Source organism: Culex pipiens, chromosome 2, assembly GCF_016801865.2.
Source record: "Culex pipiens pallens isolate TS chromosome 2, TS_CPP_V2, whole genome shotgun sequence".
NCBI classification, from domain to species: Eukaryota; Metazoa; Arthropoda; class Insecta; order Diptera; family Culicidae; genus Culex; species Culex pipiens.
In genome coordinates this window covers 152,913,565-152,931,053 of record NC_068938.1, presented here as the reverse complement: position 1 = coordinate 152,931,053, position 17,489 = coordinate 152,913,565, and the positions used below count along the sequence as shown (strand labels likewise).

The window sequence follows — 17,489 nt, the reverse complement described above, 5'->3', positions numbered from 1 at the left end:
AGAGAAGCGAGTCAGACGTGCGTCCCTCACAAACCAAAAAAAGTGCTAAAAAGTGCAAAAAATGCTCCACGGCAAGAAAAAGAGGCAATTTTTTTTTTGTCACCAGCAGGATCGGCAGATTTGAAGAAGCTAAAGAATGCCGAAGCGCTACCTGCAAAGCCAGGCAGTTTGAGCAAGGACGCTCAAAATTTGTCTGGAAACCAGTTCGCTACCCTCCCTGTGGACGTGAGCAAGAAGGAAGAATTTGAACGACGGGAAAAGTTGCCACCCATTTTTGTGAAAACATCGTCATCGGATTCGGTGCGAAAGTGGCTGGCTGGGTTTATCAAATCTGGTGCTTTACGAGCTTCCATTCGCTTGTGTGCTGATGGACTCAAAATTCTGCTACCTACCAGAAAGGATTACAACTACGTTCGAGATTTCCTGATAAACACAAAGATTGAATACTACAGCCATGACGATCCAGGTAAACGCCCCATGAAACAGGTCCTCCGTGGCCTGTACGACATGGATGCGAGTGTGCTGAAAGAAGAGCTCAAAACTCTTAAGTTGAACGTGATCGAAGTCTTCAAGATGACGAGACACAACAAGGACATCAAGTATCGTGATCAACTGTACCTGGTTCATTTCGAGAAAGGATCGACAACGCCGTCTGAGCTGAAAGCAGTTCGGGCAATTTTCAACATCATCGTGTCTTGGGAACGTTATCGTCCAGTGCACCGTGACGTGACACAGTGTTCGAACTGTTTGCAGTTTGGACATGGTGGAAGGAACTGTTTCATCAAGAGTCGTTGTGCAACCTGCGGAGGTGAGCACAAAACTCAAGCTTGCAACACAATCAACGAGAACATAGATTCGAAATGCTTCAATTGCGGCGGCGACCATTCGACCAAGAATCGTATCTGCCCAAAACGAGCTGAGTTTGTACAAATTCGGCAGCAAGCGAAGCCGAGGCACCAACCAAATCGTTGCAAAACACCACCAACTTTCACGGACGTGGATTTTCCTGCTTTGGCGTCACCTGGAGCGGGATCTGTTCGAGTGGTTCCAAATCTGCAGCCATTGCCGTTGAATCGGCGGCAAAAGTTGCAGAGAACACAACACCTCCTGGCTTTAGTCAGCAACCAACTTGGAGGATTTATCTTGAAATACAGTCGTAGTTTACTAGTTCTAATGATTTTGAATATTTCAATGAATTTATTTTTTTAGTTTTAAGTTAGGATTAGTTGTTAAAGTTATTTTTTTCTTTTTTACCCAAATGTATTCGATTCAATGCAAAGGTATAAAACAATTTGAAGTAAATAAATGAATGTGAACAGTTAATAATAAAACGAAAAATATAACAAAGATGAAGAGCATTTAGCCATACCACTTATAATGTAAATGAAATGTAATTATTATAAGAAAGTTCAATAAAGACATATTTAATTTCAAAAAAATGGTGTTAGAGTTTACTGGTACACGGGAGAACAAACTGAGCAGGGGAAGGAAAAAAGTTACAAAATAACCTTGGAAATTCACAAAATCAAAACTCCACCAATTAAACCAATTGTAGCTACATATTTTGTCATGTTAAAAGTCAAGTCATTTTTTTAGAACCATTTTCCAGGTTGTGTCGAACCTGTTTTCTATAATGAAAAACTTGATTCCTCTTGTTTATTTTTTTTTATACGAGCGTGTCTTATATATTTTATTTATTTGATTTCAGGAGAATTTTTATACTTCCAATTTGCTATTTTTAATTTTTTTAATAAGACCGTTGCAAATATTTTTCAATTACATTACAACTGAATTTAAAAATATTTCGCAAAAAGAATTGTCAATACTTAGATTCTTTGAAACTAATAATTGGATAACAACTGGACAGGGGTAGGTATAATGCATTTTAAAACAACTTTTTTGGCCCACTCTCAAGTTTTGAAAAATATTTGCAACGGCCTAATTTCCTTTCAAATATTTTTAAGCAAATTGATTGATTTGACGAGGTAAATTTTGCGACCGCCCGTGTGAATCAATCGGACCGCGCGCTTAACTCACAAGCAGAGCTTGATAGTTCGAATCCCGCGGCGGGCGCTCTTAAAAAAAATTAATTGGAATAATTCGAATCCCGCGGCGGGCGCTCTTAAAAAAAATTAATTGGAATAATTCGAATCCCGCGGCGGGCGCTTTTAAAAAAAATTAATTGGAAATTTATTTTTAGTAAATTTTATGATAATGTTGCTTGAAATTTAAAAGAAATTGCGTTTACTTCTCATTGCTGCCGGAAAATTTACACTTCATAAATCAAGGAAAAATGCGCACACAATCGTTTAATTTAGATGCAAAATTTCACTTTCAACCACACTGTCGGGTGGCGCCTACAAACTTGTATACAATCTGATTATACACACGGTGTGCGTGTGTGTGTCTGCCTCAAACATCTCAACTACTCTTGTGATTTTGATTGCACAGTGTACCGCGCGCCAGCACCGGCGTAATTGAAGTTCATTTGTTCACTGACCACGAATTATCATCATCGTATGAAAAAAAAAATCCCGCGGAAAAGCGCGCGCCAAGCAACGCAACCATTATGCAGATTATACGCTATAAAACGTTTGCTATCATCCTTGATACAAGAGAGGTGGAGTAGGTATATTTGTTTTTTTTTCTTCATTTCTTGCATATAGAGTTGAAGTCGGCGAAGAAAAGTGAAAATCAAAACAAAATGATACTCTCTCGACCGTGAAAAGTGCCACCCGGCTACGATTTCAGATTGGCATAGTGAGATGTTGATTCAACAAATTTAGTCAAAAATAGGACTTCGAGTGATCTGATTCTAATACATGTAGATCAATAAATGAATGACAACATAAAAAATTCAGATTTTGTCCACTCATGCAACCCACTATCCACTGTGATTTATTCGATATTGTTGCAGTGATACATTCCCTCCCCGCTATCCACTTCTTCGGTTCGTTCCGCTTGGAAAAGCTTTCGCGGCCAAAGTTCAACGAATCGCTCGTACCTACAATGTGGAAGAAAGTTTTCATCGAACTCCAGCCGGAACACTTTGTCTGTGTGTGTCTGTTTCAATCGAAACAGGTCGTAATCGATAAGTCAGCAATTACCGATGAGCTCATCAAGAGCAAAGAATGGAAGGACCTGCCAGCCAGCCAGAACGACTGGCTTTATCCACATAAATAAACCAAGGACCATGTGGCGTGTGCTTTGTTCGAAGGTTCTGTCCTCGCAGAACGTTAATACGAGGGAATCGTATTGGCGTCTACGATAAGGGAAGTAGTATGTGACATGGAAATAAACAGGTACTTCCTTGGTAGAACTAGGTTAAACGGTACAACCATTTGAGGCCAATCTGGGTCAAGTTCGTAGTGCGCCAAGTTAATTATTTTGCAAAATTGTGCAGTTGTTACAGTTGACTCGAAGTTCGAATGCCTGGTTGAAGAAACATTACTCTGGCATTCTGGGAACTCACCTGTACTGGGCGGACTGGACGGTACCGGGCTGGTATCCACCGAGTCCGCCGTTATTATAAACGACGGATGCTGCGTTTTGGTACTCTTGGAAGGGGATGGAGCCATCATCCCGTTTGCGGAATCTGAAATTGGAAAAGGAAAACAAATATCTCATCAGTACACTAGAAAAATCTTTCTTTTCGTCACATTCCTTTAGCAGATAACGCCGGATAATCCGGTCTAATGACAACCCCACAATTGTCTATAGTCTATTATCGTCAGAGATAATCTCTCGCCCAGCCTTGTAACAGCACAGTTCATGCTTATCCAATTAGTCAACGCACAAGTGAGAGTTGGTGGAAAGTTAGCTCGCGTTTTTTTTTCTTCCAACTCCAAGAAAGTCACTCCACTTACCACCCAAGACGGCGAAGACATTACCGCCGCGCCACCAGTACCGGTTGGTCACGGTTACGAGCGCTCGACAGATGATAATTGCCACCAGTGACACCAATTGGTCAACGACGAGCGTGAAAATCACGACCAAATCACAACATCCGGCAAGGCCGTCCACGTCCAAACATATGAACTTGGTCGTGGTCGGAAGGTCACTTCAGTGAGTAAGAGAAAATTGGCGTGGGAAAAACCCCCAGGTTTTCTACGAGAGTGCAGGTGTTGTGTTGTTTGCTAGAATGCCGGTCAGTTACTGAAAAGGAAGTGGTCAAACGGTCGAGGATACTATAAGGTTGCGAGCTATACGGGCCAACCTCTGCAGTGCACCTGTGTAGTAATGAGTGTTCCGAAAATAAACGCAATGTACGATTGAAAAGGTGCAAAGGGGAACAAATTGCGAAATAGTGATGGTAGGATTACAGGAATTGGAAGTGTCGTCCCTTTGTTGAGTAACAGCGTGCTACGTTTCTGTCTGACTTGGGATTTTTTTGCAAAAAAACGAAAGCATGTAATGATTAACATAATGAATAAGACGACTTCCTTCATTGTATTAAATTGACTGACTCCTATATTTGATTGATTCTACCGATCATATATTTTTATCCTCCTACCACTTTTTAACCATCCATTTTCTTTTAAAAATATGTTTATTTGCCAAATTTACACTTACACACCACACCTTAACAGATTCGGAGCGTTTTGTACGGTATGTCAACGCATGCTTCCGCTCCAGTTGATTCTGTGAAATGTGATCCGTTCACAAAATCTGTCTCTGCACTTAATACAACGTAGTAGGCCTGGCCGCTTAAACTTTTGCAATGCATGTTCTGGGTTAGGGACCATAAGGGTGACTAGAAAAACTGAAGATTATGGAAATAAGTATAAGTAAGTGTGCCAATTTTGAGCCAAATCGGTTAAGGTTTAAGGGTAGCTATTGATCGTTGAAGTTTGTATGGGAAAATCGAAAAAAAATGGATGGTAAAAAGCAAAAATTTGCGTTAAATGTGTCGGATCATTGTCAAGTGTGAGATTCTTATGTCAAATTTAATTATGAACAACCGCAAAACGATCCGAGTTAACCCTGACGAATTATTAGCGATTTAAAGAAGACTTTTTTGTATGAAAAGATATTTTTTTCGCCAATTTTAATTGTTTATAGCGACCATTAAATCTTAACCGATTTGTCTCAAAATTGGCACAGTTACTTATTTTTACCGTAAACCTGAGTTAGAGATTTTTGAAGAGTACAAATTAAATACGTACGGAGTGGTATGGAATCATTCTGACTGTGATAGAGAAGTAGGGGAGATGGGGGTAAGACGGCCACCCTAAGGTAAAAACTCATTTCAAATCAAAATAAACCATTATTTTCAACCCCAACTTAGTACAGATCCTAGTTGGAAGTCACATTTAAAGAAATTACCTAACTTGTGTCTTTAAAATAAACTTTTCTTTACTTTTTATTGATTTAAAAAAAATGTGCTTTTTCGATCCTTCCTCCTCTTGCGGGGGTAAGACGGCCACCGTATTTTGCAACTTAGATAACTATGATAAAAATTCATAAAAATCTAATGTTTGTATCTGATACTGTTAAGGACATTATCACCATGACTGCGAAATGAAAAGCTTTTAGTAATATGCTTTAAAATGGTTTTAAAACAGTTTATATTCAAAGAACTTTTTTCAAATGATAAATATTACGACACACTGGTGATTACGGCATTTTTTTCTTAATTATCAAAATTTTGTTTACAAACCACTATTTAGTTTTGCAAAAAGTGGCTCAAAGTAACTTATTTAGCCTAAGGTACAATATCATTAGATATTTGGGTAACTTTTAACGTGTTTATTAGTAAAACAAGCGCATGGCCGTCTTACCCCGCCTGGCCGTCTTGCCCCCACCTCCCCTATTCAAAGTACTTATAGAAAAAGTTTTCATAAAATTTTGGAAAGTTATAAAAGTTAGTTAACTATAATTAAAAATAAAATTGATGAAAGTATTATTTTAATATTCTCAAAGTTTCATTTTTTTTATCGGGAAACGGAATGCATTTTCAGATTCTTTGGACAATTTTCTTTTAAAAGAAGGTAACATAAACTGGTTTCAACAAATTTCAGGCAAAATTATGACATTTTAGCAATTTTACCAAAAATTTATATGTATTTTGTTAGAAAAAAAAACTTATAAACTTAGTTAACTAAATACACACATTTATTTTTTTCTTCAAAACTATATTAGTAACTTTATTGATGGTACATTTGACGTAAAAATTAAATTTTAACACATTAAATCTGATTTAAACAAAAAAGTTACGGCTATCAAAGTCACCCCAGAATTCAAAATAAGAATTTTCAATGCAACTATTTAAAAAAAATCTTTTTTTCAAAAATAGTGCATGGACCTTGTGTAGATTACCCCGGTACATGTTTTAAAAATAATAATCTTGATAAAAACTTTACCAATTGGAACATATTTCAAAAATAAAATCCTATCAATGTCACCCCGGTTTACGGTCCATCCATAAACCCCGTGGACACTTTTTTTGGGAATAAATCCAGAAATCCAGAATACTTTCTTCATACTGCCGAGCTTGTGTTCGATGCGATTAGATTAGATTGGATAGCTGCTAAAATTGTAGGCAGATTTGTATGACCAAATCAATGGTGAAAAATTGACTCTTTGATCGTACTTCATAAAGAAAGGAGTAACAAAGTTTCAGCCAAATCAAAAATGTAAAAATCGTTACTTGTGGTCTTAAGGACCCAGTTAGGACCGAGTTGGCTCGGTAATTAATGTTTAGCTTATATTCAAAAGACATTAAGTCATTTTAAAAACCTTGTGTTAGTGAAGGAGCCCATTATTTTAATTCATAAAATTTGGTAAACTCTAGACTAGATGTTCTACACAGAAAAAAAAATCATGGTAATATTACATCTGGGAAGGGGTACATCTTTTATGTCAGAAAAAAGGTGTAATTTTACCTCTGGAAATTTGTAATTTTACCACTTTTCTGGTGTAATGTCACTTTTTCAGTCTTAATTGAGGTAAAATTACATCATAAAAGAGGTAATATTCAACCTTCCAAAATTACAGCTTCCAAATTTACATTATTTTTTTCTGTGTATATAAACTTTATATTAAAATTAGATAGTTATCAAGGAAAAAGTCAATCAATAGCCCGAACCAGAAATGTAATTTGAAAAGCCATATTTTCTTGAAGTGTGTAACAAGATGGATCCGACATTTCTTCATTCACCAAGAAGATTTATGTAACATACAGCACACGCCCCCGCGGTATCAGATGGCAATCTAACGGAACATTCCGAGCCCGTATAGATCACACGCAGCGTGACTAAGAGAATCCGTGTAGGTCATGGTTTAGCTATAGGTATCGGGTGTTAATCCGCGCGAGACAGCTGACTGCAAGATATATGGGATTGCTCCTCATTTTTCTTGCTGTCAGAGATAGCAATCTGTTGCACATTTTTTTCTAGATGTTTTAACGCCGTAGCGACAGATGGCGCTGCGTCCTTCTTGATAATCTCATTCCGTTCTGCCTGCACGTATGGAGGTTGAAGTTCGACAGCAAATAAGACACAACATTGGAAGACCTTTCCTGAGGCTGCATCTGTTTCCAACATTTTCTCTCATTCCTTCTTTCACTTGCTCTCCTCTTAAAAAGAAGCATCCTCCACCTTCACCCGTAGCAAGTATCCTTTTGTGCATCCTCTGCGCTGGTGCCAAATGCAGGAACATGTGCTACGAATCGCTCAACACAAAGGGCCACGCAGAACTTGAAGCAAGAAGAGCATACGAGATAGATGTCTCAGTGTCAGGTTTACCCGGCAAGACCCGCTCACTCTCGTACGTATAGAAATTGGAGAAGTTCAGGGCCGGAAGTTTAGTTCGGGTCTCGTGAGCACACCTTGTGTGAGCTGCTCCGGAAGATCCGATTTCATCAATGCGCCCGCTGGGTCGTCGTCGCCGCCGCCGAAGAAACGAGCGAATTGGAACGTTACAGTAAAAGTTGTTTTGCCGGTCGTGGGAACCGCGTACGAACTTCGCGAGGTAGCAGAGTTTCTGCATGCAAAATTGAGTTTAGGCGCTCCGCGGTGAATGTTGGAGCTTCGCTCCGTGTTGCATAATTGTGCCACTAAGCCGTTAGCCGAAGTCGAATTGGTGGCGGTGTGATGATGATGATGAGCGCGGCCTGACTTGAATTGGCATCTGCCTGCTTTATGGGAATTTGCACGTTTCATTAGCCGGTGAAGGTGGCGGTGATTTGTTGTTGGCGTGATGCTTTGTTATACGAGGCCGGGTAGCGGAAAACAACAGAGGGCAACAATTGATGAAAACAGGAGAGCATATCATGTTTAACGCGGTTGTTTGAAGTTTATGATGTGACGTGAAGACAAGGTGTGTATTGGGGATTGTGTGGTTGAAGAACTATTGTTTCCATGGCTTTGTTTAAAAATAGGTTGAAGTTACGCAAAAATAGTGTTAATAGATTTTTGTTGTTGTTACGTATGGAAGATTAGCTCACATGATTAAGTTAATTATGCAGATGATCGAATCTGGACTGAATGGCAGATTTTAATAACATCGGAGGTAAATTTAAAAAGTATCAAAACTTTGATTACACAAATATCTTGGAACACTTCATAAACTTACTTCTAAGAACCCTGTCCAACCAAAATATAAACCATCATATCGCACCTACATCCTAATACATCATTACCAACAAACTCTTCACCCCATATCCCACCACTTGAAACTCATTTCATGCCCCTCCTCTCTGAAGACTACCATAGGAAGCAAGCTCTTGGACAGCAACAGCACTAAAAAAAGTGAACCACTTCTCCAAATCGCTCTGGCCATGTTTATTTCCGGCATGTGTGAAAAACACGAAAACAAAACGGATCATTACGGAAATTTGGTTTGAAAAGATTTTTTCCCTCGAATTTGCTCGGTCCCTTTTTTCTCTCTGGGATGCTGCGTACGCCCTAATAGTAAGTGCTTTGCTTTGCCTCAGTCCATTAACAACAGTTGGCACGAATCTGGTTGGTGGCGTGACGAAAATGAGTCTTTAAAACAGGACGGGATGTGCGTTGAGCTCAAAACTGTGGGGACCTGTAAGGACTCTAGCGGATTTGCATCCGGTACTCCATACGCTAATGGATTTATCTCTGTGTACAAACAACAGATTTCGTAAACCTGTACATCTGGCACCTCCCCCATCGACAGATCATCTTCTCGTTTTCACCGGATATCGCAAATTACGTGGAAGGGTTCACAATTTCCGGCGATAATGGCTTTCGGTTTTCTCAAGAGCTCGTCTCCCCTTCTCAATATGGTGCGGGAAATACTTTCCAAGATTGGTGGTCTCGTGCGGCACGTGGTCGTCGTTTTCGACAGAGAATGTGGGACACAATCGTACCGATTCTTCGAGCTGCTTTGCCAACCAGCGGGAAAAGATGGTTTACGAGGAGGTCTATTTTACAGTCGTTAAGAAATATGTACAGCTGAAAAGAGTTCTGAGCTGAAATTCTACACCAAATTTGAGTAATGAGGATGGTCCCATCGACTAGTTACTGCCACTGCAGTAGCTGTCAGTTTTGAATAATTGTTTAAACGTGCTTTTCGAACTAAACAAAGTTTTCGTGCGAGCATAATAAGAAGTAAGAAGTTGACTATAAGAGTTTTCCAATATTCAAATCAGTCACTGGTAGTCATAAATGCTTTCAGGAATTCATTCACATCTCCACTTGTGAAACAATAAAACCATTCATAAATACCATAAACCAAAAAACGAGAAGCTTCAATCATTGAACCTATGCTGAACACACTGAAATCAACAAAAGGTACAACCTCATAAATAAGTGTGAGCTGCCACGGCAGAAACATACGAATACATCTCCCGCTAATGGATAGACTAGTGCAACCATCATTCAACAAACTCATAACTTTTTTTTCTGGTGATTGCTATAGCTACAACAGTTCACCATGTGCCGACCAATGTTCGGCACTTATGCTGCATTGTAAAACAATAAAAGCGGCCAATGGAAAGATGAAGATGTGCAAATGTGTGCCATAAACATACTGAGTGTTTAAAATTAGTCCAGAATGAATACTAAAAATAGATTCGTTGAAAACGTTGTAACTGAAATAACTGATGAGTTGAAACTACACAAAAGCAGCTAATCCCTCATTTCATCTTTATCGTGCTATCTTGTCTCATTTTGAATCAAATTGAGTAAAGCCATTTTGTGCAACTCTCAATGCCTTACCTGTTGACCCACACAGATCCCCAAAATTCGATTTCAATGCTGAGATATTCAATAATAACTTTAAAAAATCTTTGTGTATTATTGTAACGTACAACGTAACACGTACGTACGAGTACTCTTCATATGAAAAAAGTTTCAATCTTGTCGAGCTGTCTTGACACACCCGTAAAATTGCTGCAATGCGATAACTGGCCAAAGGGATTTCAGGTCAGAGCGAGTTTGACACACGTACATGCCCGACTACCGCAAACATATGTAATTATAAATCCGGCAACGAAATTCAACCAAACTTCGGGACAATGCTAAGAATGGTCATCCAAACAAAGCGTGTTTGTTATTGTTTACATTGTGTGCTCTATTTTTCTAAAAACGTATTTTTCACTGAACGTCAAAAAGCGACTTGCGAAAAGAAAGCACGACAACGTCGCTTTGAGAGGATAATGCCCTCGGACTAAGAGTAAAAAGCTACAGTGAACAAACTGAGCAAACAGAGTCAATGAGGTCGAGTACATTTTTCTCTCAGGATCATACCAAGACCATTATCCTCTGAGGCAAAATCGAGGCCTTTTTACTCACAGATTATTGCTGTGGCTGTGGGAGATCTTCTGTAAACCATTTTTCCATTTTTCAGGTTACATGAGTCATTCGGCATGTATCGAACAAGGAAACCAAAACCGCCAAAAAAAACACGAAAACGTCAACTCAGCATCCCAATCTCACCGTACGCATCACAGCTCCCTCCAATCTTCGTTTTCGGATCACCGTAAACGTCCGCGAGTGTCCACGCGAGCAGCAATTTAGTTAGGATAGAACCAGACAGACAGACAGAACAGACTGACTTGACTCGTTTTCCTTGAAGTTGATAGGGCAAGCTTCCAACAGCGGGTACGCTAGTCTACTGCACAGAACGACAAGCTCGCCCCGTTTTGGCGAGTTCAACTTGGCCAGTAAACATGGCGCCAGGCAATAGCCGGACCAGTCAGCGGGATGATGGTTTATTTTTATGTGATTTTTGCTGTTTAGTTCGCTTACACAGGGAAAATGAGAGGGGACATGACTTGCGGTGTTTGGTGGAAAACTGCTTACTAAGTTGGACATTGATGAGATATATAAGGAATTGTCTCCAGTTGAGTCTACACTGCCAAAGTCCGAAAATTGCCAAATTACCCCCTAAGGGTGCAGCAAACCAAAATACACACCCCGAGACGCAACTCGACGAGTTGGCCAATTCGGCATAATCTGCGGCGAAGAAATGGCACACTCCGCGGTGGAAAAGAGAAAGGTTGAAAACCGGTTGAACATGGCGGCGGTCATCGTACACGCGTCGGTAGTTTGCACTCTCATACATTTCACGGATCTTGGCAAGGAAGGTCACAGAGTCGTCGTGACGTGGCGATGACGGCGGCTTTCGGACTTTCGGACGGACGCTCCCGGCGGCGACCCGACCTTGCCAAGACGACGCGGGTGCATTGACACGGTGAAACTTGGAAAATCGCTCCAATTAGGTTGGTGAAATTGTGTACTTTAGAGTAAATCATGGTTGATCTAGCTTTTCAATGAAATTCTCAATTTTTGAAGACTTTGAAACATCAACCCAATCTGATATCATTTCCAGAACACCGATTGCGGAAGAAGACATTTGCCAATCCGGCTGTGAATCATCTCTAAGAGGTTCTCAAAGCCTCATAATAATCCAAACGCCACAAGTGCACTCCAAAAACAGCTCAACTTCTAGAACTCCCCCTTAATGGCTTTCTTATTGCCGTTCAATGTCAATGGCTCCATTAAAATCGCTTCACCGATTTTGTGCGCTCTTTCGTACGATTTTCCCACCACCTCACAACAGTACGAGATTTATGACGAGTTCCCCGCGTAATTATTATTCAACCCCTCCTTTTGCTTTTTTTTTATTTCGTTGCCACTCCAAGAGAAAGACCGACCACCGGGTAATTTCTCAATGAAAGCAGCAAAGGTCATCGCCGAAGCCTCGCCGGACGCCATTTGCATAGAGTCGTACATTGGCACCCCCTCGAAGCTCTTTTTTTGAGGAGGTACAAGGTAAGGATAACCTTCAACGACGGTGTACATCGCTGCGTTAGATTCGGCACCCAAATTACCAAATCTTGCACTGTTGTGTACAACCCACTGGGTAAGTTCGTGGTACCAACTACGGCGGATCTTCGGACTGGTGTAGCACAACTAAACGAGCTTATTTAACCGGACTTCGTATACACAAAGAGTCAGAGCCTCAATAACTGGTTTCGCAAAATGGCACGTTCGGTGGTTTTCGCACAGTTGGAGGTTCAATCCCAGTGGGACTCAATCGCTGGCAAGCCTGTGGAATCCAGGCGGTTCTTCGATTTGCCGGAGCGCACGCAAATGAGCATGAAAATTTATGCCGCACATTGCTGGTTGGTGTAACATTACACATTCCTCGGGAATGCAGACGGGATTTGTTCGAGCCCCGTTGGATATTGCAATGCTGCGCGAGATTCTAGGGGATTGGTAGTTCACATTCCGTGTTTGTTGCTTGGAACTTGTTAAACAACCTTGTTCCCCCGCTCGAAAATTTTATCGACTTTGTTGGGGGGTTCGAGAATAAGACCAAGCTCTAGCAGATCGAAATTTATTGCGTAATAGCTTGGAGGAAGTCATGTAAAGCTTGCCTAGTACGAGAACTTTTCTTAGTTCTTCCATATGGTACACTTTAATTACAGTTTTAATAAGCTGTACCGGTGGCTTTATCTGGCAGATTATGTTCTGCTTCTTCTGTTGGCGGTGTAAGTTGGATTGTTTATGAACATGATCGATAAGTGATGTATTAGTAGAAAGACCGACATAAACTATGCTTTGATGTGATGCGAAGTAGGATGGATGTACGTATTTTGGGCCTACTGAGTCTAATCGTCTAATTTCACTTATTTCAGCTAAACTTTATCACAGGTTGTAAGCCTTATCACACAGTAAACAATTGTGTAAATTTGGAAGGTTGAATATTACCTCTTTTATGATGTAATTTTACCTCAATTTTGACTTAAAAAGGGACATTACACTAAAAAAGTGGCAAAATTACACATTTTCAGAGGTAAAATTACACATTTTTTCTGAGATAAAAGATGCACCCCTTCCGTAGAATATTGAAAAATGGTAAAACTCGCCGGTTGCCAAAGTGAATAAAAAATTTGATGTATTTTGAGCTTGATTTTGGGTCTAAAGAGAAACACAGTCGTTGTTCGGTAACTGGGCGCTGTTTAACTGGGCCCAGCAGACAAACATCATATACCAAAACAAACCGAAATTACCGAGGGTTAAATAAATGCAAAAATAATTTTCAATAAATGCAAAAACTTTTTTCAAACATTTATTTAATTTCAAGTCAAAAGTAAAGAAATATGAAAAATGAACATTGTAATTTTATTTGATTAACTTTTATTTAAATCTTTCATCAGGAAAATATTATGCATCGGTGGTCCCCTCGTAATTTTTTGTTCGGTCCAGTTAGCGAGCAGCATTCGGTGACTGGGCTACGTTCTCAGCCCAGTTACCGAACATGTACTGTATATAATTTTCCTATTTTCGATATACAATTCCATTTTTTGTTCTAAAACAAATTAATTTTCTAATCTCTTCAAAAATATATTTTTTTAATTGTATCATTCTGAAAGATCTTGAACAAATTTTTGGATGGATATTATTTAGGTAGGAATTGGGTACTTGATCATTCACCCTGATACTTTTTTCTCATCCCTACTTCACCGCTTCCAATCCATTTCATGGCAAATAAATTATCCAGTAAATGAAGTGAACGATCTAGTGAACTGCATCATCCACGCGGTAAAGTGCATCGCAATTTGATGAAGATGCAGCGAGAAATGAGCTGACGATAATTAGCCGGGCAAGTGATGAACCGTGGACATTATAAATGGTCCAAGAACCAGGCAGCTGAGTTTGTACGATGGTGGAGCAATTAAATTCTAATTTAGTTTGCACTCCACGGTTAATGTCAATACGGGGCACGATATGGACTGGCTGGAGTTGATGATGAACAGCTTTTGGAAAGTGACACTTGTTTGGGGCGGACACATCTGGTTCAAAATATTGGATAATATTAAATTTCAGGGCGTAATTGATAAGCAATGTAATATTTTTATCATTCTCAAAAATAAAACAAAGAACTCTTCTAAAGAGAAATGAACCAGACTTCAAGAACCACTCATCTGTACAGCTTTCCTCTCGACTGACGTCGATGGTGTGAGGAAATGCACGTGAGCTTGGCATATAGAACGTACTGCACGTGCTGCACACCTGGTGGCGTGGTAGAGATACCTCTTCGTACACCTTAGCAGTTACTTAGCGCAGCGCGAGAGAGAGCCTACACGGTGCAGGCTAACTTGGTGGTGAAATATGGCAAAAGAAACCAAGTCTAGCCTGTCGAACCAGAACTAACAGCGTTTGCTGTTAATTCTACCATGGAAAGCGTCTCTACAGTGGTACTAAAGTAGGGGAAAGTGGGGCAAGTGTAACAAGCTAAGGAAATGCTCGTTATGACCCATTTAAAAGTTAAAAAATCGGTCGGATTTTATTATATTCATCTTATTCTAGGTCTTAACCAAGACTTTGTTAAAACAAGTTTTTAAAAAATCCTGTTTTTTTATGTAAAAAATTGATTTTAAAATTTTTGATTTTTCGTACGTTCTACTCAACTAGTGGGGCAAGACGAACAACCCGTTGGGGCAAGAGGAACAATGCATGAAAAAACATGTTAATTTGCTAACAATTGAACTGTTATCACTTAGATACATCAGATTAGAATGTATTTGAAAGGTTTCTTCCATTTTTAGATTAAATAATAATATTTAACTAAACATTTTATCGTTTTTACGAAAAAAAAAATTACATAGATGATAAATAGCAATTTTTCATAATATCACTATATTTTGTACGGACATTTTTTTTAACAATTGTTTATCAGGTTTAAAGTACTTTCATGTATTTATTTCCCAATAAAATATGTTGTTGCAGCAATTCGTATTTTTTTTCCATACTAAAAATCCATATGGTACTCTTGCCCCACCTGAACAAGATTCTTTAAAAGCTCTTAACAAAAATAACCAAAAGTTAAATCATACTTTGTAATAGGTGCATGTCATTGGTATGGTCACTACTGATCTAGGAAAAAAAGCATTTTGATAAAATGAGCCTTAAAACGAACCCTAAGCCTTATTTTGTACTTTCCAAATATTATAAGAAAACAAAGGTTTTGAAAAAAACTTCATTAAATCTTATGCCCCGTGGCGTTTACGTCGTTTTGGCGGTTATGTGGTAGTAGAATCAGCTAATTGCATTGCTAACAACAATTCCTCATACTGGAAATAATCAAAATTGTAAAAATAACGGCCTTACGAGCGATTGTTCCTCTTGCCCCATATGGTCGTCTTGCCCCACCTTCCCCTACCGTTTATCGATTCCCTACGCCCATCATCGTGTGCCAACTAGAAGTCGAGAAGTCGTTGAAGCGCAATCATGACACTTGGATAGAGAGAGAAAAGTCGAGTCAAGTCGAGTTCAGTCACCTTTTTTTCTTCAACAGTGGTGAATTCCCTTTGTTGCAATGCACTTCGATTGCGAATCGCCAAAAATTTAAAATAAACGAATCGAAATGGATTTCCTTTTTTTGTTGCTTCCGAAAATAAACCAATCTTGAATGGAAATCCCCCTCCCTGGTGGGAAGAAGCGTTTTGCAGTAAATAAACAGTCTGTTTGTTGTTCCACGGGACTAAAAATACTCACTCCGAATCGTACATCAAGATTTAGCCTCACATCAATAGCGACTCAATACAAGATGAACGCGAAGTCAGTGAGTCTTCGTAAACTAACTCTAGCTTACAATTTTTGTAATATATTTTTTTTAAAGAAAATATGATTTAGAATTGATTAAACTTACTATGAAAACTCTGTTTGATAAAAAGAAAATAAAGAGGAAAAAATATTGTCCATTTTGTCCTCTTTGAAATCCCAAATGAGGTACTATTTCAAAAATGAAGATTCAAATATTAAACATAACAAAAAACAATATTATTTTTGTTCAAAATTAAAGTTTACCGTACTTTTTACGTAACTGGACTTAGAACGTAGCTCAGTTACCATTCAACTTTTGAGTGGTTTGGACACATATTTCAGCTATTTTTTTAGATCCAGAAAAATAAGTACACAGATATAAATTAAGGTCATAACTCGAGACAGGGTTTCCATATCTTCAATGTTGTGGACTCGTTGAAAAATGGGTTTCGATTACCTAACCAATGACGGGTCGGGTGATGGATCCGGACATCGTTTGCATACATTTAATTGAGATTCGGCTTCAAAAAAGTACATAAATATCACTTAAGTGGTCATAACTCGAGACAGGGTTGTCAGATCTTCAATATTGTGGACTCATTGGAAAGATCTCTCGATTACCTCGATTTACCAGCATATAAATGAGATCCGGATGTATGTAAAAACACATTTTTATACATAACTTTTGAACTAGTTATCGAAACTTCAAACAATTCAATAGCGATGTATGGGACCCTATACCAAGTCGATTGCAACTGGTTTGGTCAAAATCGGTTCAGCCAGTACTGAGAAAACTCAGTGAGAATTTTGGTTACATACATACATACACACACACAGACATTTGTTAAGTTTTCGATTCTGAGTCGATACGTATACATGAAGGTGGGTCTTCGAGCTTATAATAAAAAAATCATTTTAAGAGCAGGATTACCTCAGTGAGGAAGGCAAAACATTGCCAAAAGTATTCAACCGCAAAGGAGAGAGGAGACGAAACACGCAAAAGAAAATCGCTCCCAATTTTTTGGAAAAAAAAATCAATCAACAGAAGACTTTGTGAGTTTCATTGTGGGCACCATTTAAATTGACTTATTTCGTTTTGTTTACAAACAACTAACATCTACGAACAGTGACAGGTCGCTAACAAAGTTAATTTAAACGACATTTCTCTGGATAGTTTGAAAAACGTTATACATAACAGCCTCCAACACTTAGGCCGTTGCAAATATTTTTTAAAGTTTATGTCCCTCGACTCTGAACACAGTCGAGGGGGGGGGATACAAATAAAAATTGAATTTACGAGCCACGGTTTTAATATTTGAATGAAAAAAGTGTTTAAAAATGCATTATACACCTGTCCAATTGTTTTGAAATCATTAGTTTCCAAAACACCTAAGTATTGACGAAAAAAAATGTTTTGCCAGAAAATAAAGTTTAAGCGGTGCTGCACATTGCAATTCCACA

General features: G+C 38.9%; 1 protein-coding gene across 5 annotated transcripts in view; it reads right to left on the bottom strand.

The window, feature by feature from the left end:
• LOC120430004 (rab11 family-interacting protein 4B) overlaps positions 1 to 17,489 on the bottom strand; it is a 224,957-nt gene that overhangs the window by 174,685 nt on the left and 32,783 nt on the right. For 4 of the 5 annotated variants that reach the window (XM_052708414.1, XM_052708415.1, XM_052708416.1 and 1 more), the window contains exon 3: positions 3,473 to 3,595. In XM_052708414.1, the coding sequence (XP_052564374.1) occupies positions 3,473 to 3,581 (109 nt within the window). In that variant the 5' untranslated portion in view covers positions 3,582 to 3,595. Of the gene's footprint in view, positions 1 to 3,472; positions 3,596 to 3,866; positions 4,052 to 17,489 lie in introns of those variants that run through there. The other variant, XM_052708420.1, reaches the window with a different exon arrangement.